Consider the following 26,112-nt stretch of genomic DNA (forward strand, 5'->3'; position numbering starts at 1 on the left):
CAGACACTAAACGTGACACTCAAAGTTCAGGAAGTCAAACCCCTTTACTGAACTTGTAATTCACTTCTATTCACCATTTCAGACACGAGCATCATATCGTCAGCAGACTCTCTCAGCGTGTCTCCTCCAGGCCTGTAAACTACACCTGTGTGCAAAAACTGTAGAAAGGAGCACAAAACCAAATGGACACACCGGAGTGCAAACCCCCCAATCAAACCAAACGTGAACAGATGTGACTGTTTGTTTGTGGTTTCTTATTACTTTAGTTTTCAGGAGTGGTGACTTTATTCCGAAATGATGGGTCGCTCCAAGTCCACAACGAACACTTGACACACACAAAGGAGAAAAAGAGAGATGTTCCCATCCCTGTCGTCACTGACTGAACTGGTCTTGTTTTTTCCAGCTGGCATGTGGTGTATGGTGCGATGACATATGGCTTTCCCGAAACAAAGAAAACTGAAGCGCCAAATACTTGTGAGAAAAAGAACGAATAAAGCGTTTATATTACACCAACTGATGGGTTCAGTCTGAGATGTCAGTCCTCGTGGTGTTGAGGACTTACACTCACTGCTTTCACCATATACAGGATGTTTACGGCGTGTGACCGCGTATGTAAGTTCCAACAGCTAAAACACATCAATCTTTCCATTTCTCTTATTTCCCGTGTTGCATCTGCCCGTCACTCGCTTCAGTATCCATTAAGTCAACACTATCAGAGTCTTTGAAGATGCGCTCTTCTCTGTAGACAACAGCCAGGAAAAAAACTTGCTCTGAGACGAGATGTTACATCAAACTCTTTGCTCCAGCATCTCCTCAGATACCATCCCATTATCGTCCCGGTCTGGCACGTACCATCGTCTGAGTTCCTTCCTCTCTGTCCAGCTGTGGGTCAGTCTACTCAATGGAGTGGTGTGGAGGAAGACGGGCTGGGTGTAGGGTCAGGTAATGAGCAACAGTGTTACAAGAGGAGCAGTTAGCATTTAGTATAAGAGTGAGAAAAACAGGAAGTATGGTGGTCTGTCAGTCATGGGCCTTATTCGATGACCATGCAGTGAGGCAGGTGCTGCGAGTAGTATTTGAAGAGCTCAGCAGTTGCTCCGGGGCAGTTAGTCAACTCCAGCTCTTCCAGCTCGTGTAGCTGGATGAGGCCTGACAGACCAGTGGTGGTCAGCAGGGGGCAGCCTAGGAGAACAAAGCAGAAGAACACTTCAGCTGTGGGCTTGCTAAAGAAAAGCACTGATCGCTTCTCTCCGGTGATTAATATTTATTCCATAAAAAGCCTGTCAGTAGTGAAAATGATGATATTTTCTAATGGCTTGTTATGTCACAGCGACAGCACACAGCCTACATTTACGATCACATAATCATACAGATGCTCAAAATGTGGAATCAGGAACAACATACAGACAAAAGAGCAGAGGAGCACACTGCACGTGTGCACTGGCTGCACACTCCTATTCTGTTAAAGGATATTTCCTCATTTAGTCCTTTGGTTATTCTGGTAAATGGTAAATGGCCTGTATTTGTATAGCTTTACTCGTCCTTAAGGACCCCAAAGCGCTTTACACATCCAGTCACCACCCATTCACACACACACACATTCACACACTGGTGATGGCAGCTACATTCTGGTGGAATAATAAACGACAGATGCTTAACACATCGAGGTTGGTTGAGTTGTTATAATATTGAAGCTAGTCCTTTAGATCTCCGTTTTTATTAAGTGGTAACAGGACTCCCACATGCCCTCCCAGGGACTGTAACTCCCAGAGAGGACATTTGGATTCTTAGTCTAGAAGAGTGGAACAGCTGTACACCAGTTACTCCTGCAAGAGTGCCGCTAACATACAGATGCTTTCATGTCTGTGTGCTGCAGATGACAAACTTCACGACTTCTTTGCAACTAAGTTCTTGAAATATGTGACCCCTGCATATATTTCATTTCAGAAGACTCTGTAGCAAACAAAACCGAGTATTGCACTCAACTTAACTAGCTGTGTGATTCTGCACCTTTTTTAATATTACAGTGTCAGTCAAAACACTTGACACATTCAGACACTTTGGACTGGCACAGTCGTTGTTCAGCCGGCCGGCCACATCCAATCCTATTGGCTGCCCCTGGCCAGCCTGTGTGAGGTCAGCAGGAAATTAGCATAATAATGAGACATCATGCATTTTGACCCATTTCAGTGTCTAAATACTCTTTGATAAACTCTCCATCACAGAATAGCTAACTGTTGTTCTGGGAGAGCAGAAAAGTGCTGTATAAGCACCTGTGCATTCACCATCCACTGCCCACACGATTTCAGATGGAGCTGCTCGATGTTTCTTGTCTGATGAAGAGCAGGTGTGTTTGAAATGTCACCAGATGAAACCATAAAGGAATCTGGAGGCCTGGTTAATCCTTTTTTATTTGGAAATCAGTGCCTTCTGGTTTTATTTCCATATATTATATTACAAACAGGGTTGTACGCTGAAAGCATGTCACTAACTCAGATACAACAGACCCACATTATAAAGGACTTTATTTGGGGAAAGATGGATCAAGATGATCATACCTGCAAGAGACAGTAGGCGAAGACTTCTCATGCCAAATAAATGCTGCAGTCCAAAATCTTGCACCTGCAACAACGACAAATGACATTCAAAATTCCAGAACTGCTTAGCCTGGATATAATATGTTAGAAGTAAGATCTGTATGGTGTCAGCTACAGTCTGTTCCTATAGCTGCACTGCAGCATGTACAGATGCTGTATCTTTAACGCTGCCTTGTTTTTTCTTTTTTTAAATTACAATTCCAATAAATGTCATGTTTTTGTTACCTGACAGCACCAGCGCAGATAGAGACTTCTTAATGATGACATGGTAGACAGGTATCCCAGGCCTGTGTCTGTGATCCGTACACACCTAAAATCACACACAATCAGCAACATTACACCTTCATCTAATGACGCCACGTTTGAGTGGAGGACTGTGTGTAGACGTGGTTACACAGGACTTTCTTATTACAGCGTGCTCTCAGAGAGCAGATCATGACATTTATTTTTGATGTTGACGAGGTTGTAAAAGAGGTCAGAAAGAAGCGTTTGTATTCATGCTATTTGCCAAACAAAGGAAACCTGGCAGAATTTAAAGAAGCAAAACTCTATCTGTCAAATCCATCGAATTTAGAAACAAAACACTGAATTCTGACTGTGATTCTATTGAAACTCTGAACTGGAAACCACATGGAAACAGTGTGTTTGAGTGAATAAACTTCATAAATAGTTTAGAATAATGTTGGAAAACCACATGGTTCAACTTTCAGTCCTCGCAACCAAACAGCAGCCAACAAAGTCAGGTGTGTGTGTGTGTCTGCAAACACAAATGTTCCCTCCAGATGTTCCAGCAGCAGGGAGGATATCAGTGTATAGTTACCCATTCACTTACATTTAAATTACATTTAAAATATTTAAGTTTTTACACATTAAGAAAAACTACTGAGGTCTCAAACATCAGTGCCATGACTCTACTGTCCTATCAGGGTGAGGAGGGCCTCAAAACGTCAAATTCACATTGTCACTGTAAAATTATAACTGAATGTAGGTTTTAAACTGATTACATCTGCAGATATATGACTTTTTACTTTAGTGGAATTCCACCAAGTGTGTTGGGATCTGGAATCACTGCAGGATCTTTCAAAGTATTTTCATTGTAATTGCTTTGCTGACAAGGATTTGAGGTATTTTATTTACCGTGAGGATCCTTTTTTAAACTCTCAGACTGGCTACAGGAATGTATTTAATTGTGAGTATGACAGGAAACTTAGTAAGAAAATAAAGATTTTGGGAAGAGGATTTGAGCACATTATTGCAGTTACAAGACTGGAAGGATCATCAGACAGTGGTGAGGGAAGGCAGGCAGTGAGAGCTGATGCTTGATTGTATGTTTGCTTGTCTTTTTGTCTTTGAGTCCCTGCCTACCAGTATGGAAGGAGACAGTCTCAGAGGTCACAGGTGAGACTGAAGTCGGAAGACTGATGTCATGGTTTTCAAAAATCTAGTCAGCTAGGGATTGGGATGGAGATACATCTGCTTTCTCAAAACAGCAGTAAACACACTTCCTGACCCTGCGTGACTGTTTCACTGACGCGATGTAAACAGAAGCACTTATCAGTTACAACTGGAGGCATTCGTTGCTGAGATGTGAAATACTTTTTCAGTTTGAGATGATGTGTCTCAGTAATTCACTATGAGAACTGGGAAAGTCACTAGGGATGGATTTACATCCTTTTTGTTGTCATGCTGTTTCGAGGAAGTTGGAGGTGCAGCAGGATGTTATGGAAGAGATGCAATTGTAGGACATCAAACCGAAAATCTATATCTGCAAAAGTCTGAAAGTATTTTATCTTTGGTACGGTATCCGGCATATACGGATATTGTAAGTTAGAAAACACAGCCAAAGAGTGGAATGATGGGCCAGCTGGAGAACACACAGGACAGTCTGAGACTGTGACGAAGAGCTGAGTGTGTGGTCCAGAATGGTTACATTTAAATAAATACATTTTATTACAGAGATTAGAGCATGCTGCAGGCATTAAAAGTACTTGTGTCAGGGCGCGGTCTGGGATCCTGTTGCAGGGAAGGTGGACGCACCTGCACGGCATCCGCAATCATGACCCCGCCGGCTTCAGAATGGGGACTAGGGTCTGTGTTGTGTTTGTTGCTGTCAGTGTGTGTGGCTAGTGGCGGGAAAGCTGCAGCCAACTGTGTGTAAACAGCAACCGAAGTAAAAGGAGACTGTTAAAGAATGCTGAACCATGGTTGTGCTGCAGTGGTTTGTATCATATCTATCTAATAGACTCCAGTTTGTGCATGTAAATGGAGAGTCCTCTTCACACACTGAGGTTAATTATGGAGTTCCACAGGGTTCAGTGCTAGGACCAATTCTGTTTACATTATACATGCTTCCCTTAGGCAGCATCATTAGAAGACATAGCATACATTTACACTGCTATGCTGATGACACCCAGCTCTATCTGTCCATGAAGCCAGATAACACACACCAATGAGTTAAACTGCAGGAATGTCTTAAAGACATAAAGACCTGGGTGGCCGCTAACTTTCTGCTTCTTAATTCAGATCAAACTGAGGTTATTGTACTCGGCCCTGAAAAGCTTAGAAATATGGTCTCTAAGCAGCTTGCATTCTGGAAACAGACACCATGTCTTCTTGACAGAGCATATAGTTAGAGCCTGAATCTTCCCTTAGATTGGCTTCCTGTGATTCACTTAGCATTTCTCCTTCTCTTACTATCTTTTCACTCACTGTCTGTTTTTACACCTCTCTGCATTTAGTTATACATTATAATTCATCTCTGGCTCTCTTCCACAGTGTGTTATTTATCCCATCTTCCTCCAGTCACACCCAACTGGCCCCGCCCCTCCCCGAGCCTGGTTCTGCTGGAGGTTTCTTCCTGGTAAAAGGGAGTTTTTTCTTCCCAGTGTCGCCAAAGTGCTGCTCATAGAGGGTTGTCTGACTGTTGGTGTCATTTGTATTATTGTAGGGTCTTACCTAATAATAGTGAGGAGAATGTTGATTCTATACAAATAAGATTGAATTGAATTTAAATTAGAAAATAACAAGTGAGCTTACATGAAGTGTCAAGCCCCACAGCACAAACACATTAGTACCCCAATGACATAATCAAGCTCACACTGGTGACCTGTCCAGCCTATACAGCTGGGATAGGCTCTGGCCCCCTGCCATCCTGAGTCAGAACATTGATGGAATCCAAATGTACTTCCTGTGTTACTGAAGTTTAGTTTTCACTGAAATTGTGTTATATTTAATATTATTTATCTAACTACAGCAGGCTATGATACAACAGCAACAACATGTTGTCATTGTTACATGAATAATGAATGAGTAAAGGTGTTTACACACTGAGCATGTTGGGGGAAAGTGAGAAGAACTTCTGATTTTTCAGAGGCAAACTTTCAGTGCGTTGTGTACACACACACTGAAAGTGTTCTTACAAATCGTCATCCTCAAAAACACACTGTGAAAAAAACAAAGTTGACATTAGGCGATGATGAGCTGTGTTTCTGAATAAGAAAAGGAAGAGAGTGAGATTCTCGGTTCATCCATTTCCCAGGAAAGGCGGCAGCGGGGAGGATTTCACGGTTTGATCCAGGAGTGGAAGCTGCTTCACGACTGCGTTTGTGCATATTTCAGGATGTGAGTGGGGTAGTGTGAGCTCTTGTTGGGAGAGTTGGGACCACATCTGAGGAGGCAGAGAAATCATTTCAGAGAGCCGACTGACCCGGAGCAGCATCTACCTGCGTGTCTGACGTAAAATAGGATTACTGTTTCCATATAGTACCAATGTGTGTTTTAAATTACAAGTGCACTTGTTGCCCAATCAGATTGTTCAGATATGCTTATAGTTCTAAAAAATGAAAGCTGCAGATTCAGTGTGAGTGGCTTTATTATAGATAGATTTTATGCGTGTAGTGTGTAAAGGCCTTAAATGAAAATGTTTCTTCCTGTCCCAGAACATTACTGCACTCGACAAACGCTCCTCACACTGACAGCAGAGGAGCTCAGTGCCTTGCCATGGACACTAACATGTGGCGCATAGGTGCTGCCTTCAAATGTGAGGACTGAAATAGACACTTAAATATTAGAAAATCACTTGATGCACACTAAATCCTCACTGTGTTAAAGATAAATTGGCCAAGTCTACAAGTTCTTGCACCAATAAAACACCAGCTGCAACTCAGGCTGTAGAGCAGGTTGTCCACTATTCAGCTCTCACAGACAGCAGGCCCTCCATGTATTAAAGTGACCTTAAGCAAAATAAGTTCATGCTGGCTGCAGATTAGCACTGCTAGATGGATGAGAACACAGCACACACCTCCACATCTGTAACCTTTGCCCAGTAAACATTTTATCCCTAACCTTAATACCTGCATGAGCATGAGTTGTATCTTTATTGCCACTGAAGCGGATTAATTATCGTAACTTCCTTTTGTATGAATATGACCTGATTACAGACTCCGTCTACGTGCGCAGGACGGCAAAGAACACTCACCTGTCCAGCACCAGTTCTTCCAGCTTGTGCAGGTCGCAGGCAATGTACTCCAGAGCCATGTCCGTGATCCGAGGGCACCAAGACAAGTCCAGGCTGCGGAGCTTGCGCAGGTTCTCAGCGACCAGCTCAACACCATCATCTGTGATCTTGGAGCAGCCAGAGAGACTGAGAGAAGTCAGGTTTGGCAGGCTATGGACCATGTTTACCACACCATGGTTGGTGATCTCCCAGCACGAGTGAAGCCGCAGAGTGTGGGTGGTGTAGCCCTGTGGAGGAATTTTACTTTTTTAATTATGTCAGTAACTAGTAAGGAATTAAGAAAGATGAAGCCAAAAAAGTTGTTTGGATTCTAAGAAGTCCAATATAGAAAAAAGCTTGAGGACAGCTAAACTAGGCAGCACTTTATATCATTATTATTTTAACTTCCTACCTGCTTGGCAGTAAAGTAGGCCATGGCTGTGTCAGTGACATGGTAAGCCTGCAGGGTCAACTCTGACAAGTTGGGCAGGAGCTGTGAGATAGCAGCAATGGCATCATCCGCCACATTGATGCAGTCACTGACGCTGAGGGACGTGAGCCGAGCGTTGAGGCTCGACCAGAGGCCAGCCTCTGTGAAATCGTTGCAGCCTGACAGTTCGAGATGCATCAGGCCCTGCATTTGCTCCAACATAACCTGAAACACAAGAAATAACATGTGAAATGTAATTATACCCACAGACACTGTAAAGTCTCCTGAGCCAGTGCTGGACAGCAAACATTGGACAACATATTATCTAAAAAAATGAATGAATGAAATCATTGTATGAGGCTACAGAGCGAGGAGAGAAAGTCCTGAGGTCATCACTATCAGACGTAGTGTCTGACATGCAATAAACCCACAGGTTTTATGGTGAGCTCACTGACACCAGCAGTCATGCAAATCTTTCAGTTCATTTTATATATTTATACAGCGCCAAATGGCAACAACAGATGCCTCAAGGCTCTTATTATAAGGTAAAGACCTGCAATAATACAATCTACATCTGTGCTCAGATTAATGAGATGGATGAAAAGAAACTCAAGCCCACAATCTTTCATTCTCAATATACCATGTGTTAGAAAGCTGTGATTGCTATTACTGACACACTGCCACAGTGGGGACTAGTTAATCAATAAGAGTGATCAGGAGAACCATAAATTCTGATCTAAAAGCCAGTTTTAAAAGATCTAGTAATCATCCAATCACTGTGGGGTCCTCCCACAGGACAGTGAAAGGTGTGAATGTGAGTGTGTATGGTTAGCCCCACGCGTTAGCCCCACGCGTTAGCCCCACGCGTTAGCTGGCACAGGCTCCAGCACAAACCTAAGCTGACCATGAAGTGATCAGCTGTCTACTTTCTGTGTTCAGAAACCTAAACTGGCACTCTGTCAGCAGGACAAAGACCGTCGATCAATCAAGCTTCAGTGATCAAGGTGACAAATCAGCTGTCTGAGCTAACACATATACGCAAATACAACTGAAACATTTTTATGCAAAATCCATCATTGCTCTCATTACTGACACATCAATCCCATGTTTCATGCAACAGTTGTCACTGGTTATATGTCCTTTTATTTTCCGCAGAAAGAGTCTAATTCACAGACTTTTATAATATTGTTGCTGCATTAGTGTCATCAGCAGTGATGCCTTAAATATCAGGGCTGAAACTGATTTAAAGACAGAAACAGTTTGGGTAAAAGTACAACAGCTGCCAGTTATTTAAAATCTCTGTTTTGCTGGTTACATGTCACCAGTTTGTCTCAGCAAAATACACGTTCTACTGTTCACTGTGATAAAAACTCACGAGGTTTGTGTCAGGGAAAGTGAGCCAAAGGTGGTTTCTCTGTGCTTCACGCTGTGCTTCAGAAATGAGAACAATGAATGAATGAAAGTAATGTGCGTGCTAACAGGTGAAACCAGGTGTCTGGAAACAAAAACTGTATTCATCTTCAAATAAGGGTGCAGCATGAACTAAAAGAGGAGAAGAAAAAGCAGTTCATAAAGATCAAACACAAATGCAATTTAAGACACGGGGAAGTAGAATCTACATTCTTAATGGCTCGATCCACAAATAGTGATAATAAATTGGTACATCAATGGTGGTGCTTTCATTGCTGATGAAACTGCGAGGAAGAGCTTTTGCAGGTATGGTTTGGACTGAACGTTTTATTCCAAACACACTGCGACTTACCTCCAAACCAGCATCTGTGATTGTGGACCTCTTGAGGCTGACTGACCGAACACCCTTCTTGGACAGCGGGTAGTTGTCAATGAACTCACAAATGTCAAGGTCTGAAACACCGACTAAACAGAACGACTGAAATCCACGCAGAGCAAAGGCCTGGAGGCTGACAAACTCCTTCTCCCCATTGGGCAGTAAGGTGTACAGCTCTTTAGCATGCAAGATGGGTGTCACTCCTTCCCAGAACTTAGGCTGGTACAGCACCTTGCGCCACGTCTTGCACACCTGCGCCAGTACACATTTCTCCGCTGTGGTGAAGTACCAAAGCAGCCGGTTGAGCAGCTTCTCATCCAGAACGAGCTGGCGCTCCAGCAGTACAGGTTTGGGCAGGGTGAGAGGAGGAAGCTGGCAAAGAGATGGTTTCAGACCCACCAGAGGTTTCCCAGGCTCAGAGGGCAGGAGAGGAGCTGCAGCGTGGGGCATACCTGGACCATCCAGGTGGTGATGGTGATAGGATAGAGAAGATGGTGGAGGAGGAAGGATGGAGGGTACAGAGGAGGACTGACACAGGCGGTTCTTGGCGGCAGGCGTCCCCTTGGTGATGCTGGCACTGCCCAGGCCGTTGGGCTGGCTGGGAGGCAGCTTCACCATCCCGTTACGAGTCACACAGGAGGACTTCAGTTCACTCGGTGTGGACATGTTCAACATTGGGAATCTGGTGAAAGAAAGCAAATGCAAAGAGCGCCGTTAAACACTGAAAGACAAAACTGGAGACAAATTTACAGAGGAATGAAAAATTACTATTCTAACACATTTCTGTGGAAAAGATTATGAATTTAGATTTAAACAATTTGCTGATTTGCAGGACTAACACATCTGAGGTCATTTTAAACTATTCAAACTGATATTGCAGATTTATCATTTCTTTAAATCTCTGCTTTCATGGGCGCCGGTTTAGCTTCCTGGAATGAGCAGACGACCACACGCTGCACAGCTGAGCCCGCGGCCTGCACGTCTTCCCCTCTTTCTTTCCCGTCAGTCTTCACTATCCCTATCAGAAATATGGCTACTTTCATTAGACCACTGTGAGCAGATCTGATGCTGTTTGTCTAAATATATTGTTTCATTTATTGTGCTTCCAGCTGGGCCTTCCAGGAAGAGCAGAGGTGCTGAGGCGTGCGAGGGACAGGTGTGTTTCCTTTGGCGTCGTGCTCTTGATCTAAGCCAGTAACTACAGCTATACTCCTAAACATTCGTTTCATACAAATTATAGTAGCTACCATAAAAGTTAACCAAACTGCGTCCACTGTGAAAACTCTGACATCTTATTTGAAAGCTATTCTACCCACATGATGTTGTAAATTTTCATAAACAGAAGCTTGTTGTGTCCAATATTTTGAATTTGCTGTGTGTTTAAAATGGCACACATTCTGTATGTAGGAGTCATGTAGAATTCTTTACAAGTCCTGTTTGCTGGAAACAGAGCTGCTTCACCTTCAAAGTAAAGGCTGTGCCTTTAGCAGCAGCTGAATAACAAAGTCCTTCTGTTGGTCCAGGCAGCAGGCCCCTACGTCTCCCCAGCCTCCTCCTCTGGCTCCTCTGGCAGGACATCATAACATAATCTCAGCATCTACCCTGGTCTTCCCGTCTGTTGTGTCCATCTGGGGGCACTGTAGTTAGACACCTTTACTTCACTGGCTCCTTTCAGTGTGTCTCTGTATCTGGGAGAGCTCAGAAACCAGAGGCCTATATCTGTCATCTCATTCTTTCAGTCAGTACCCACAACATTTGAAGAGCTAAATCCACAGCTTTGTTCTCTGTTCACCATGACAGGCTGGTCCACAGCGCTCCTCACTCCTTCCCTCACTGCTTAAGAAGACCCAGAGATAATCCCACAAGTATCGCTGCCCAGTCCATACTGCACTAGAAGCTCGTGGCCTTTCTGTGGGCGGAGGGTCCACAGGAGGATTGACACATGTAGCTGTCCCCAAGACCAGGCTCCAGGGTGGGGCCTGGATAACCTGGATCCAGGTGAGTTAACATGTTTCAGTGTGATTCACACTTTGCTGGCCAGGACCAGTCTGCCATCAGAGAACCTACCAGGGCTGGTATTACTGTAACATCTGCTATTGGAGGTAAGTCAACTGTAGCTCAGGAGGTCAGGCTGGTCATCTACTAATCAGAGGGTTGCTGGTTCAAACCCCATCTGCTGCCAGTCTGTAGTCTTGTGTGAGATAGTAACCCTCATGTTGCATCGTTTGGAATGTGTTAGGTAGCCCTGACCCCGTTATTTGAACACTCGGTCTTCTTGCTAACGTTAAAAGAACCTGACATGATATCGAAGTAAAAGACAGCACAGTGTAAAGGAGTGAGGCCTGTTCTGTGTGCCCTCCCTGTATCAGTAGCATGAAAGCTCAAACCACTCAGTTATATAACATGGTGACTGTGGTGCTCAGACGCACAGCACTATCTCCCTGTCCAATTCTATTAACACAGCTAGATGTGATGCTATATGCTATATGTGCATGTATGCACAACAAAGGCACTTTTCAGTATGAACACATTGTGCATTTTCTCACTTTCATGTCTTGTCAGCTCCTCAGCAGACTGGCACTGCCTCTGCAGTAGCATAAACAAGGTTCATCCATTACATAATACGCCAGTGTTGTCAGCAACTGTGGCTACAGCGAGCACAATGAAATGTTTCAGAAAGCAAACACTTCAGAGTAACGTCAGGAGAACCCATCAGAGCAAAGACAGCTGGAACAGTCCCTCTGATATCACAGATGCAAAGTTTACCATAAAGACTACACAGATAACACAAAGTGATGCTACACACAGTCTGCTGTGCCACGTAGCAGCAGTGCTAAACACAATTTAGCTGATTCACATGAAATAGCCAAGTCTGTGTAAAAAAACCGAGATTTTTGGCCCCGAGGGTTCACAGAGGGTTCTTTAATTATCGGGGGCTTCTCTGTGTTATTGGAGTTTTTACAATATTAAATGTTTTTAAGGTGACTGTTGTCACAGTTTGGTGCTATTTAAATGAAACTGAACTGAATTAAATTGTCTTGATTTTTGTCCCATATTACAGGCTTCTCTTTCTTTAAGCACTAAATCAGAATCAGAACAGGAAATGATGCGGGTTACAGTTGCTCCAAGACAGTAACTGTAACAGACTATTTAAATAACACATTGTTACAGATGTAACAAGTTTAAGGAAAAGAACTAATACAGGGAAACCACTCAATGAAATCCAACATTCCCGAGTAGAGGAAACACATGTACACATACAATATTGTCATTAGCAGGAAATATCAGTAGTCTGTTCCCTCACATGTGATTCTTACTCAGCATTATGAACTGTGGGTGCAGCTGTGGAGTGTCAGAGTCTGTTTCCCACAGTGCTAGCTGATTAAAAAAATAATAGTTCATGAAATATTGTATATTTGAAACAACTGCAAAGAGTTTGTGTGAAATAATTCAGGCAATCTATAAAGCACTTTTAAGCAGCTGTTTGATTTTGTGATATATAAATAAAATTGACGTGAGCAGTGGTTAGCCTGTTATCCATCAGTTAGCCGGGGCCTTTCTGTGTGGGTTCTCCTGTTAGCCTTGCACACACTGATCTGTCCGGGGTCTACCCGACCCTCCACCCTGTCACCACTGATACAGGCCCATCAGTTTAGAAAGTGATGGATGGCATTCATGCAAAAACACAGAATAAAATAAATGTCTTTAACCCAAATTGTGGAGTAGTATTAAAAGCAGGGGTGATACAAAGGCATCCAATCAGCAAGCCAGACAGAGCACATAAAGACTGGGCAAGAAGGAAACCAGAAAGCCAAACTACACTGTAAATAAAAATATTAATACATGACAAAATGACTGGGAATAAGGCACAAATATCAGTTTCAGGCTGACCGCCTGTTGCTGCATTTCTTAGAGGGTCCTGCTGCTATCTCTGTTTTTCCTTTAAAGAATAAATCTATGTGCCAAGCATATACTCCATGAGGTACACCCGCTCATCTGCTTACTAACACATATATCTAATCAGTCAGTCACCTAGCAACAAGTCAGTGCACTTAGACAAGGTCGAGGTGACCTGGTGAAGTTCAAGCTGAGGACCAGAATGGTGATGATTTGAGTGAATGTGGTTGGCTGGTGTTTGAGAAACATACATGACGTCACAGAGATGGTCTGAAAAAGAGAAAATATCCAGTGCTGTGGCTCTCTGGGAGAAAAGGTCTCGTTGATGTCAAAGGTCAGAGTACAACTGCTAGCATGCCACTCCTATCAGCTAAGACCAGGATGCTACAGGTCAGTAATCTGAGACTGTCCGTGATACCCACACGACCACAGCAGGAGCTGAGACGTGCTGCTTAACTCTGAACACTATAAGGACTCCCCTGAGCCACAGGAGAGGCTAAATGCACCTGCACACATGTGTATGTATGCACTGTGACTTTAACTAGAAAGGCTTTAAGAAATTCAAAGAGCTGAAGGAAAGTAGTGCAAAATTTAGATTCGAATAAGGCTTTGGTTGTATGACAGTGTGTACTGTCTTAGTGTGTTTTTGTTATGTTTGTTTGTTGTTAGACATTAAAATAAATCTAGATATTTCAGTCCCTGGTTGTTGTGTTGACACATCTCTATAACATCGCATGGCGATGGGGGGCAAGACTCGAATGGACCAGACCCCCGAGTACATGGGGGGGTCGCACTCCTCAGCCTCTCTGGGAAGGACTATGCCAGAATACTGGGAAGGAGAACTTGTCCATAAGTCGAACCTCAGATACGTCCGTGTTGTGGGACACTGGACCAACTCTCTGTCCTCTCAAGGAGATTTGAGGGTGCGTGGGATTTTGCCCAACCAGTCTGCATGTGCTTTTTGGACTTGGAGAAGGCATTTGACCACAGGGAGGAGGCCCCGGAAGAAGTAGAAGGAAATGGATGGATTAATTAATTAATTAAGGGCATAAAATGTAAGAACATAGAACATAAAATCAGTCTCTATGCGGATGATGTGTTGCTTTTTCTGCAAAACACACAAACCAACCTCTCTGAGGTAATTACTTTAATAAACTGGTTTTCAAGAGTTTCAGATTATTCAATTAACTGGCCAAAATCTACAGTTCTCCCCATTAACTGCTCCTTCCATAATTCTTCCTCTGCCCCACTGCAATCCGGAAATATTAAATATTTAGGTATTAATGTCTCTCCTAAGCTTTCAGACTTAACTAAATTAAACCACATCCCACTTCTAAAGAAAGTAGAAGGCGATCTGACTAGATGGAAATCTTTACCCATATCACTCATGGGAAGGGTCGCCACTATAAAAATGATGATCTTGCCAAAAATAAATTACTTATTTTTGATGATCCCTAACAAACCATCACAAGATTGGTTCAGATCTCTGGATTCATATATTTCCAAATTCCTTTGGAAAGATAAACCCCCGCGTATCAGCTTAAAAACGCTACAAAGAACCAAGGATAGAGGAGGATTAGATCTGCCTAATTTTCACCAATACTTCTTAGCCAACAGGCTTCAGTTAATCTCAGAATGGTTAAAACATACCTTCTTAGATGAGCCCTGGCTAGATGTTGAACAGGCACTATGCAATGATCTAGAGATTTCAGACCTACCATTTATTAGCTCAAACATCAAAAGACATGAATGCTTTAAAAGTATCAACATCAGCTTCACTCTGACAGCATGGTGGGAGTTTCTAAAAATAACGGAGTCTTCATTAATCCCATGCAAACGTACACCTATCTGGAATAACCCTGACATATTACAAAACAATAATATGATTAATTTCCCAGAATGGAGTTGTAAAGGAATTAAATACTTAGAACATATATTAGAGGGAACAGAATTTATTCCATTTGACAGACTAGTTGCACAATATGGGATCAACAAGACAAGATTTTTAGAATATCAACAAATTAAATCCATAGTAAAAAATAAATTTAACCTCAGTCAAGTTGAATTACAAACACCACTAAGTGCGGCACATTTTCTTACTCTTAAATCCCCCAAATTATTATCTAAAATATACAGAACACTTTCTAAATTAGATGAATCAATATCACTTCCTATTGCAAAATGGGAAGCGGATTTATCAGTTAACTTAGACCTAAACTTCTGGTCTCAGATTTGCTTAAAAACCTTTAAATTAATTAAAAATCCCAGTCTGCAATTAATACAATACAAAATACTACATAGAGTGCACTATACAGGTCATCGGATGTTCAAGATGGGCTTTACATCTTCCAACAACTGCTCACACTGTCAAGGCAATACACCAGACAATTACATCCACGCTCTTTGGTTCTGTCCACCAGTGCAAAAGTTTTGGCACGAGATATGTGAAGACTTATCAAAGTGTCTGAAATGTAACATTCCAACTTCCCCCTTAGTGTGTTTACTGGGCAGCTTAGATAATGTCACTTCAGAAAAGAATATAGCCCATATGATCTTCACTGCCCTATGCATAGCCAAGAAAACTGTCCTCATGAACTGGAAAAATAAAAATAATCTTAATTCTAACCAATATAGAAATTATCTATTAGATTACATTAGTCTTGATACAGCCTCTGCCACCACATCAGATCAATTGCTCTGGGCTCCTTTGATCAGCTCCATCACCTAGTGGGGGTGGGGGGTCATAGTTTGGTCCCGCCTTCACTGTTGTGATTGGTGTGGGGGTAGGGACAGGCTTAGGGCGTCGGGGGGTTCCCCGGAGGCATCTTCCTTGGGGGGCTCAACCCGGGGTAGCGGTCATGTCCGGTTGGGGGCTCTGTTGGCTCTCAGGTGACTGTTTCCTCGCGGCTGCGTGCAGCGGGGCTAGGGGAGGGTCTGTGCTGACGGACGTGGGTTACTGATCTGGTAGCCTGGCTGCCCCTGGGTGGGTCCGGGATGGGCGTGAGGTTCTGGGGGCGCTCCGTCTCTGGGCTGGGGCCCGGGCCGGGCCTCGGGGGCTTGGATCCTGGTTGGTGTGTTGCCGGGGTTGTGGGCGGGTGGGTGCATGGGGGCCCGGCCCTGGAGCGGGGTGCCGCCGGTGCGTCGAACCACCTGGGGGGCTCTTCAACTGGTGGGGGAGATGGTCACATCTTGCAGGAGCTTTCCTCTCTTCAGGAACTCTCTCTGCAGGAGGGGGAGATACAGGAGAGGTGGAGGAAGATCTCAGCCTGGGTGTTTATTGTCTTATGTAGTCTGGAAGATGAGTGGATGGTGGGGTGGGTGCAGTTTTCTCTGTGGTGGGGTTGGGTGGACTGTCCCGGGCTCTGTGGGGTGCTGCACTGGGCCCCGGTCTGATGGGCCTGGGCCCCCTTTCCCTGGCGGGTCGCGGAGTGTGGGAGTGCCTACTGGGGTCAGCGGGGGAGCTGGCCCCAGGGAGGGGTTACCTGCCCCTCCCTTCCTTCCCTCCCCATCTCCAGCTGCCTCTCTCTTCCCGCTCCACCACAACCACCCACACATGCAGGGCCTTGGAGTAGGGGTATGTCACCAGGGTGCAGAGGAGGCTACCCCCCCCCCCCTCCTCTGTCCCCTTCTGGCTGCCTCTGCCTCAATTTTATCCCACAACTTAGACATTCACATTACTCACACTCTCATTACACATACATATAGGATCTTGGGGGTGGGCACAATCACGGAGTCCAAATTACCATCAGGGTGTACACCTCACCCCTGGCGTCGTTGCCCACCTCTCAATTTTAAATACACTTAGACATTGAGGGCTATCAGGAGGGACTATGCGCTTACCTGCTGCTCCTTGGCAGGTAGCTCCATGCCCTCCTGGGTTTTAAATGCACCTTAGAACACACATGCATCAACACTACAATGAGCGGGTGGAGGGAGGTTTGGAGTCTTCTCCCACCCCCATTCTCTGCGGCCTGCTGGAGCGGGAGGGCTAGGTGGAGTTGGCCGTCCGACTGCGGTCTGGAGTGTGGGGCCTCCCTGCTGCTACGGAGTCGGGGTGGTCTGCCTCCCCCCACCGCAGGGAAAAGGGTAACACCACCTGGGTCTGGGTGCAGTTCCCCCCTCCAGGAGCAAGGGTACCTAGACCTGGTTTGTAGAGTACGCTTGGGGAGTGTGATCGTCTGTCTCCACGTTGGTTGAGTGTGGAGTAAGTGCATATGAGAGTATGAGGGTGGGAATGGATGTTTGTGTCTGTGTGTGCCTGTATGTCTGTGTCTATATGTCAGGTTGGGTATCAGACGCCACCTCTCTGGGGACACCTCAGGCCCTCCAAGGTTTGGAGGCCTATCTCCACCCACCACCACTTCCCCTGCCGGTGGCGGACTCCCTCAGGTGTCGGTGCGTTGGTGGTTCTTTGTGTCTGGGGGTGGGCGTCCAGGTACACACCGGCTCACTCCTTGGCGGCCGCTTATCCGGGCCTGGAGCCTGGGGCTCGCTCGGGCCCCTTCGGGGGTGGGGTGCCCCCGGCCTCTCGGCCTGGGGCTCGGTCACTCAGGCACAGCTGGCGGCCGGCGGAGCTCACGGGCGCGTCACTGCAACTCCCCCTGGCTTCTGCTCCGCGGCTGCTGAGTGAGCCCTCATCTGGGACTCTCCTCAGCTCTTTCTGGGACAGTGGCGCGGCTGCCCCTCTGTTGGTCTTCCTTGGTTTCTTGTGTTCTGGGGGCCTCTGGATGTCTGGAGTTTTGATCTCCTCCATACCTGCTTCACACCCTGGAGGACGGGGCTGTGGCCCCCCCACACTCCCTAGCAGATCGTTACATGGAGAAACCTTTGGAATACAAGCATGCTGATCCACACAGGTATGCACACGGGTGTTCACTGCTCGTAGACCCAAATTACACCTTTCTTGGCTGCTACTTCGAAGCACATCTGTCCTGCGTGCTGCACAACAACATTGAATATTTAGTATTTACTGCTGTTTACACTTAGCTAGATTAATGCGATGGTGTTGTGTTTAGTATGTTGCTTTGTTTTTTGTTTTTTTTGTCTTTTTTTGCTTGTTTTCTATTCTTCTCTCAACAGGTGATCCAGGAGATTTTTATTTTTTTTCTCCCCCCCTTTCTCACTGTCCCTCTCCCCTTCTGTTTTTCCTTTCCTTCCTCTTTCTTTCTCCCTTTCCTATCTCTCACTCATGTCTGTCCCGTCTGTAACATCTGAAAATAAAATATAATAAATAATAAAAACAAAGATCGACCAAATGGACCAATACGGCAATGCCACGATGATCCATTTGGCAAAGTAAATCCATTGGGTATCCTTGTTGGTCTTCAGACAACAATTCTGATGGCTAAAGAACCAAATGGGACAGGCAAAAAGAAAAAAAAAAAGGAAATGGATGGATAATAATAATAAGCAACAAATATAAAACTTTACAGCAGTTTTACAAATGAGACATTTTTATCCACCGAGGGACTGATAATAATTTTAATGAGACTTTACAGAAAGTAAAATGACTTCAAATAAATGTTACTGTTATTAATTTAATTGGCTACCTGTGCAGCTCCACCACGCTGTTGTAGAAAGAAGTTCATCTTGCTTGCTTATTTTCAGCTAAAATATCCTGTAGCAGCAAAAAGGAAGTGCTGAAATTAACTAAGTGAATATAATATTGTTAAATATTCTTCTGGAAACAAAGGCCCTGCGTTAACATTAGTTATATCTGTTATATCCCAGTGATTCTGGTAACTTCAGTCTATTTATTACTGCCATACAACAACTTTTTACATTTTTTTCACAAATGTAAAAAGTCCATCACAATGTTTGACTTTTTTCCTTTATGTTACTTTTTTGAGGTGCGGAGCTGTTTGTTTGTTGGAAATATCTGTTATAAATCATTTTGACACCTACTGTAAACTTCACTGTCAGTCAAAATATTGTTTATGCCTATCTTTGAGTATCACTATAGGGAATATATAATCATTTACTTTTCACTAACAGGGTTTGATGATCCCTTCTGACTCAGCTAGCCTGAAATACCCAAATCTGACCCGAAGCCCTTTTTATATTCATCTGCTTTACCACAGTGGAAACTATCACAACATCACAAATAAACAACTGGATAATATTGTCCTGAGCGAGGCACAGGGGACAATCATGTTTGATTCTAGTTTTTTATTTTTTAATAAAAACAAACCAACTGTGTGCTTTTAAATGAAGCCACAGGTCCAGACCAGATCAGCTTTATTTATACAGCACGTTAACATGAAACCAGGCTTCACAAAGTGCTGTACATATACAAACAGGATAAAGAAAAATAAAATCAAACACGTTGAAACAAAGTCAGTCGACTCCTTAAAGAGTGCCAAAGGCCTGCCTAACATGCACGGTCACCTCTAAAGTTATACTTAGTTTCTGGTGCCGAGCTGCTGATTGGCCGACCTAAGCTAGCGGGCAGGTGTGTATATGTTCAAACACTTCCTGACAGAGACCCTAACCCACTCACAGGGCTAATCTTAAGGCTGTTCTGTTTAAAAAGGGATTAATAATAAATATTACCTAATGTCATGAATATCTCTGCTGAAGATGTTATAAAATACAAGATATGATTTAACAATCGTTCTTATATTTCCGTACATGTCATTTTAGTTGTGAATCTTTTGCATTTTTCATACTGATTTTCTGTGCTGTAGTGAAAACAATCCACAGAGGTCAATGTTATCTAATTGTATTATAAGGAACCAACAGGGAATTAAGGGGAGAGGACAGACGGCTCTGAGAGGGAGAGCATGCCTGACTTACAGACTACTTTATGATATATTCAAAAAGTTCAAACCATGTTTCAACAAGTCTATCAGAGCTGTCCATACAACACGTTAAACTTTGTTATTGAAGTTTTACTTCAATATTAAATATGATCAGTTTCTCTTTATTAGTCTATGTGGAAGTCTTTTAAGGGTGTTGTCATTACAATATTCCTTAAAAGCCTTTACTTGTCCCAGCTATCTTCCAATTAATCAAAGATGCATTTCGGCTGCTGTCAATCAGCTACAGAAATCTACACGAGTACAGGCGACGGGCGATCGTCTTACGGCCTCTAACTGTGAACATGTCTCTGCTGCGGTGAGGTCCTGTTAGGCCTCGATGCAGGATTCAATACCGTTAATGACTAAAACAAACTGCTGTTATTAAAGGAAATTCATTGCACTGATAAATTCCAGTGTATTCATGTAAATGAGTCCACGAGGTTCTGTACTTGGACCGATACGTTTGACATGATATATTCCTCTCTCAGGACGTATTTTTCAAAAACACTGCTGATGATCAGAGGCTCAAAACCAACTAGAGAAAAGGTTGATTCTGTTCATCTGGACGTGGCGTTTTCATTGAGCTTTGATCAATGGTCATGAGAGTTATATTAATGATGAAGGGACTGACCTCCCAGCCCATTGTTCCTCAGTGGTGCTGGTTTCAGTCATTATGCAAATGTCCTGTTTATAAGACTGAAACCTGCAGTCAGCTGAGACTGAAGACGTCACCTGATGATGACGAAACGTTTCTCCCACTGAAAACATCCAGATGAACTGAATCAACTTTTTTTGCTTACCTGCATGATTGAGCGTGCAACAAGACAACTAGAGAAACTATCAAAACTTCTAAATATTTTTGTTTTCATTTCTTATTCTTACACTTTTTTTTTTTAAATTTATACAGCTGAATCCTTTAAGATGCTCTGCTAAACCTTTACTGCAGCCACTGTCAGCCACTTGTTTGTGGTCTCTCTCCTTCAGTTTGCCAAAATATCCTTGGGTAAGAGACTGAACCTCATATTTGCTCACTGGGCAAACTGCATCCCTGGAGTATGAATGACTGTGAATGTTAGATAGAAAGCACTTAGGTGTAGAAAAAAGTGCTTGTGCAAATGAGGGAATGGCGCTTGTTGTATAAAGAGTGCTCAGACAGAGTAGAAAAGCACTATATAAGAACCAATCCATTTACCATGGATTGGTTCTTATATGCAGAGTCACCGATGACTCTGTTGGGTAGAGCCAACAGAGTCATCAATGAACTGAATTATCTGAGATTAACCACATTTTTTGGAAAGCTGAGTTGAATTTCATATGCCACACCCAGGCCTGACCTTCTGTCAGACCTGCTGAATCAAGAAATCACTTAAATACAACCTGCCTGAACAGTAAAGTAGGTCACTGACATCTGTAAGTCTGGAAAGAGTTATAAAACCATTGTAAGGCTTTAGTAAACCACATGGAGAAAACCTGGAACAGTGATGAACCTTTCCACAAGTGGCCAGACTAACAAAACCAGTCCAAGGCCGCATCAAGAAATCACACAAGAAGTCCTAAAAAAGCCCAGATCAACATCTAAAGGACTGCAGGCCTCACTCGTCTTAGTTAAGGTCCGAGGATAATATTTTAGCCCAAAGCACAAAGACGACCAAAAACGGTTACAAAGGTTCATCTTAGATTTGCCAAAGAAAAAAAGACTTTAGGGAAAATATTCAGTGAAACTGAACTTTTTGGAAGGTTTGAGTCTTATTACATCTGGTGTAAAATTCACACAGTATTTCATAAAAAGAACATCATGCCAACAGTGGTAGTGTGATGGTCTGGGGCTGGAGCGCTAGCTGCAACTGATGGAGTGGTCTCGTCAAAGACTTAAATCTGATCGAGATGTCAAAGCATCTCAGGCTGTTCGTGCGAGAAAACCCTCCAATGCGGCTGATCAAAGTCGCATGTTTCATTTAATCATGTTATCTCTGTCTAATATTAAAATTTGTTTGATGACATGAAACATGGCAGTGTGACAAACATGCAAAAAGAAAAGTTCAGGAAGGGGCAAAGACTTTTTCACAGAACTGTAGCCATGTACACCTCAGAATCCATCGTGCTATTTCTATCAGTACTCATCAATAAACACTGGTGACCCAGGTCCACTGAAGTGTTAGATGCTTTTTCTATCCTGGCATTCCTGCACTGACAGTGGTTTGCATCGTGTTGTAAGCCTTTCATTCATGCAGACATGTCTTGATTGTAGACTTTGATGGTGACATGGATCAGTGCTACTGGCTGGGATTTTGTAAAGACAGTTTTCTTATCCAAGGGAAGAAGTGTGAGATCATTCACTTTGATTATCTTCTGTGGTCTTTGTGCATTTCTTTTTCTTAAGACTGTGTCAGATTGGTGACCTGGCATGAATTTCTCTAACAGTTTTGGTTGGTATTTCTTGTGATGGCCTTCTTAGCACTGACGTCTCTTTTCACCACATATTGAGAGCTTTGGTGAACAGCTATAAAATATGAGTTCAGTATCTTCTCTCTCCACTCTGCGTTGTGTCCTCATCTCTCTATCTCTCGCTTTCCTCTGAGCTGCCAACTGGTCAGAGTAGATAGCTGTTCACCTTTTAAGATGAAGAGAAGGAAACAGATGTGCTAATTCTGCTTTGGATCAAAAAGCTACGATATAAAAGAATACACATGATCATATTCAGAGGCAGATGGTCTATGAATGGCTTAAGACCTTTCATCACCATGTAAATATGTATGTTTGCATTCCTCTCATGTTCATATATATAGACTAATGCAATACTTTTGTTATGAAGGATGTTATTATCAAAAACTCTGGTAAAAGCACTACAATCTGAAAGTTGTGACAACATGGGCAGCCAGAAGACCAATGCAGGCAAAAGAGGTGCAGCACAGAGACAGCGGACCACCAAAGGGTCGGACGTTTTTTAGGTAGAATGGGGCTCAAGAAGAGCCAGCCGTTTGCTGCATGCACTTGGAAAAGAGACGCCAGAAATAAAGATCAAACTGGAAAAAACACCAAAAAGTGATGGCAGAGAGTAATCAATCACATTCAACAGCTGCATGTAAAAGCCTGGGAGGTATAAAGAGAAGTCATGGTGGGAAGTTCCCGATGCGGCATGAGCCAATAGCAGCATTTTTAGATCAACTAAGAGACGGCGTGTTGGAGCAGGACAGGAGCCGGCTGAAAACTCTGCTGCCCGTTGCGCGTTTGTGAACTCTAGAAACTATAAGTACAAGCTTCTAAGAGCTCTGTTTGGGTAATATAGTAATAACATATATATTCTGGTGGGGCGCACCCACTCAGGAGAGTTTATGTGAGGAGAATGATTTGACATTCAATTCTAGAAGCCAATGAATTGAAGAAGGGGTTGACTTTTCCTCGAGCTACATGATGACAAACCTGCCATCAGCATTTGGGGTTTTTTGTCTGCTTGCTTTTAAATGAATACAAAAATGATACATGCAGGGTCAAAACTATGCATAAAGTACACAATCGGCACTTTTCTAATTATTCTAAATATTCTTAACTATTTAAACATCTTTCAGTATCCTGCTCTGTCTGCACACCACAACCTGAGTTTGCCAGGTATCTGTTCTTTAATTTTAATAACGGTACAGTACTCTGTTTTGGTAACTATTGTCCATGATGTAAATATGTAAAGACTGTGTGTGCTTCTGTTCTGTGTCCTGTTCTGTTTGTTTACGTGTGTTTTTTGCTGCTGTTACAACCAAATTTCCCCCGGTGGGACAGTTAGAGGATTCTTCTATTCTAAAGCACAACTTAGATCTGGTCAAATGTCCCTTTGGTAAGTTTCCCTCTAAATACATTTTCAGTAGCCGAGTTTTTGGATATGTTAGTTCAGTTTAAATGATTGTAATCCCTGCACAGATTTGATTTTTTTAAGTACTGTTGGGTTTAGTTTTTTTAACCTTTATTACGACAGAATAGTTGAGAGTGGACAGGAAAGGAAAACTCGGGTCTCTGCTGTACCTTTGTGGCATATAGCTCGCTTGCTCAAACTTGTGAGCTACACAACCAGTTTCATTTTGGAAAGGTTATTCCACAACTTTAGCGTGCCTTGCTCCACAGCAGGTGTTTCTGCCTTGCTGATGCATGTATCATGCCTAGCAGCCGGTACAGTTTTCTCCAGGTTGAACGACTCACCTCGACTCCTTCAAACATTCTCACCATAAAGCTTCCCTTCAAAAATGACGTTTCTTTGTTCACATGATCACCTATAAACTTTATAAAGTGTCAGTTTTAGATGGTAGCCTCTCATTTAATGGTGATGTAAAACTTGGACAGTGGAAAGTGACACATGTTTCCAGTTCATGCCTGGCATGTGCAGACTGGTTTCTGGGCTGGATCTGAACCAGCATCTTCTCCACTGAGGCTGACAGTTTGGGCCTTTGTCCAGTGGCTCCTCCAACTCTTTAATAGCAGCTTCACACTGAGACCGTGCTGACCTGAGTAAACCTACAATTCTGTTTTTCACATTTGTTCATGCAGAGAAAAGTAAGAGAACTTCACCAGGAGGCAGACATTGTAGAATCAGTGCCACTAAATTCTTATTGCATGTTGATTTTTGTATATCTTTGGCCTTGTGTTCCTTTATGGGAAAAGAAAACCAAATAATTACCATTTTTAAGCGCTGTCTAAAGTGTGTGCTGAGCATTCACTGTAGAAAAAGAACAACTCAAAGACCAATATAGCCAAAACATTTCTATCAATGATGAGCGTAACTTAACAAAACTACTGTTTTGTGTTGCTATGTGTGAATGAAGTCATGTGACACATCAGGAGTGACCCCTGCCTGAACAGCAGAATCCCTCCCAGTGAAGCCTGCAATGGTTTAGTTGTTGTCAGATTAAAGGAAAGGAGCGCCAGCCTGAAACGGGCTGTATATCACTACATGTAATATATCACTATTTGCCATCTCGAAACAACCTGTTTTCTGGTGAACCCTCATGATACCACTGATGGTTTTATTCGATAACATACACAAGTGAAAAACTTGCATGGGTGTGGATTTGAAAGGATGTGGCCCTTTACCAAGAATGACCTAACAACCATCCTGAACTGCATTATTAAAAGATGTCCCACACATTTAAATTCGAAGCGAGCTCTTGGTAGCAGGCTTTCCTAACATACTGCTTTTTCTCAATTTGACCTACTTAAGGAGCCTTTAAAATATGAAGCGCAGAAACGCGTAGCGGGCCCACAGAGAATGAAGAAGAGCTGACAGAGCATCATGGGTGGAACCGGGAACAACAGCAACACAAAGGAAACATTGCAGTCCAAATGGATTCCTAAAACCTGTTTCACTGTTAAACAAACAAGAACGAAAGAGCGTGCGTCATTGACAGACGTTGACGTCATTGTGTTTGTTAACAATACGCAGCTCGATGCGGTTGATCAGCTCCGGCTCCTGAAGGCCTCACGGTGCACACAAAGAACTAAAACATCCACCGCCATTCACCCACATCACCCTCTTCCTGCAGTCTCCTCTTTCTCGCTGTGCGCGGAGGAGCTGCGGCGTGGATGCTGCTGCCATAAAGTAACGCCATCCATCCATCCCCGCCACACACACCTACACCCTGCGATCACGGACACATTTCCCTCGGCCGGCCCTTTCCGCAGTTTACCTTGTAGATGAAAAATCACTCGGGCATTAATCCATGATCAGCACGTCGCTGTCGCTGCCTCGATCACGGTTCTTCCACCGGTGCGGCGCAGAATGGGCGAAATAAATAATTATTACGAGCTGGTCCTGCGTCCAATCGCCGAGCTAAAGATGCGCCATAGACAGAAAACCACATTCGGCTCCTCTGCAAAGTCGTTCGCATCCAAGCACAAGAGCTTGTCTATTGTGTTTTCGATCGCCGAGTCCTACAGTGGCCCTTTCTGTCTCGTAATTTCTCCTCCACACACACATGCACACACGCAGAGCGGAGAGGCTCAGTCTCATTTAAAGAGATAGGCGAGGGCAGCTGGAGCAGCGGCGTGCACAGAGCCACCGTGTCTGCTTCTTATGTAACCCGAGGAGCAGCAGCTTCTGCATGCTGCACACCCCGAAAACCAAACAC

At 43.6% G+C, this 26,112-nt stretch overlaps 1 protein-coding gene across 4 annotated transcripts; it reads right to left on the reverse strand.

Moving 5' to 3' along the window:
- Positions 1 to 233: 233 nt before the first annotated feature.
- Positions 234 to 26,112, reverse strand: fbxl16 (F-box and leucine-rich repeat protein 16). Of its 4 annotated transcripts, none has more exons than XM_085402863.1 (7): positions 25,672 to 26,112; positions 9,285 to 9,990; positions 7,505 to 7,747; positions 7,075 to 7,340; positions 2,823 to 2,907; positions 2,559 to 2,622; positions 234 to 1,182 (listed from the first exon to the last, which is right to left on the reverse strand). In XM_085402863.1, the coding sequence occupies exons 2-7, from the start codon at positions 9,981 to 9,983 to the stop codon at positions 1,034 to 1,036; spliced, it is 1,506 nt and encodes a 501-aa protein (XP_085258989.1). In that variant the 5' UTR covers positions 9,984 to 9,990; positions 25,672 to 26,112; the 3' UTR covers positions 234 to 1,033. The 4 variants fall into 4 exon arrangements, 1 of the variants encoding a protein (XP_085258989.1); XR_014911366.1 differs by lacking the exon at positions 234 to 1,182 and adding an exon at positions 4,586 to 6,264 and having other exon boundaries at positions 2,587 to 2,622; positions 25,672 to 26,111; XR_014911365.1 differs by lacking the exon at positions 234 to 1,182 and having other exon boundaries at positions 2,561 to 2,622; positions 2,823 to 6,264; positions 25,672 to 26,111.

This window comes from Rhamphochromis longiceps, linkage group LG4 (assembly GCF_057381845.1).
Source record: "Rhamphochromis longiceps isolate RC_006_pf linkage group LG4, R_longiceps_female_GT1.1, whole genome shotgun sequence".
Taxonomy (NCBI): Eukaryota; Metazoa; Chordata; class Actinopteri; order Cichliformes; family Cichlidae; genus Rhamphochromis; species Rhamphochromis longiceps.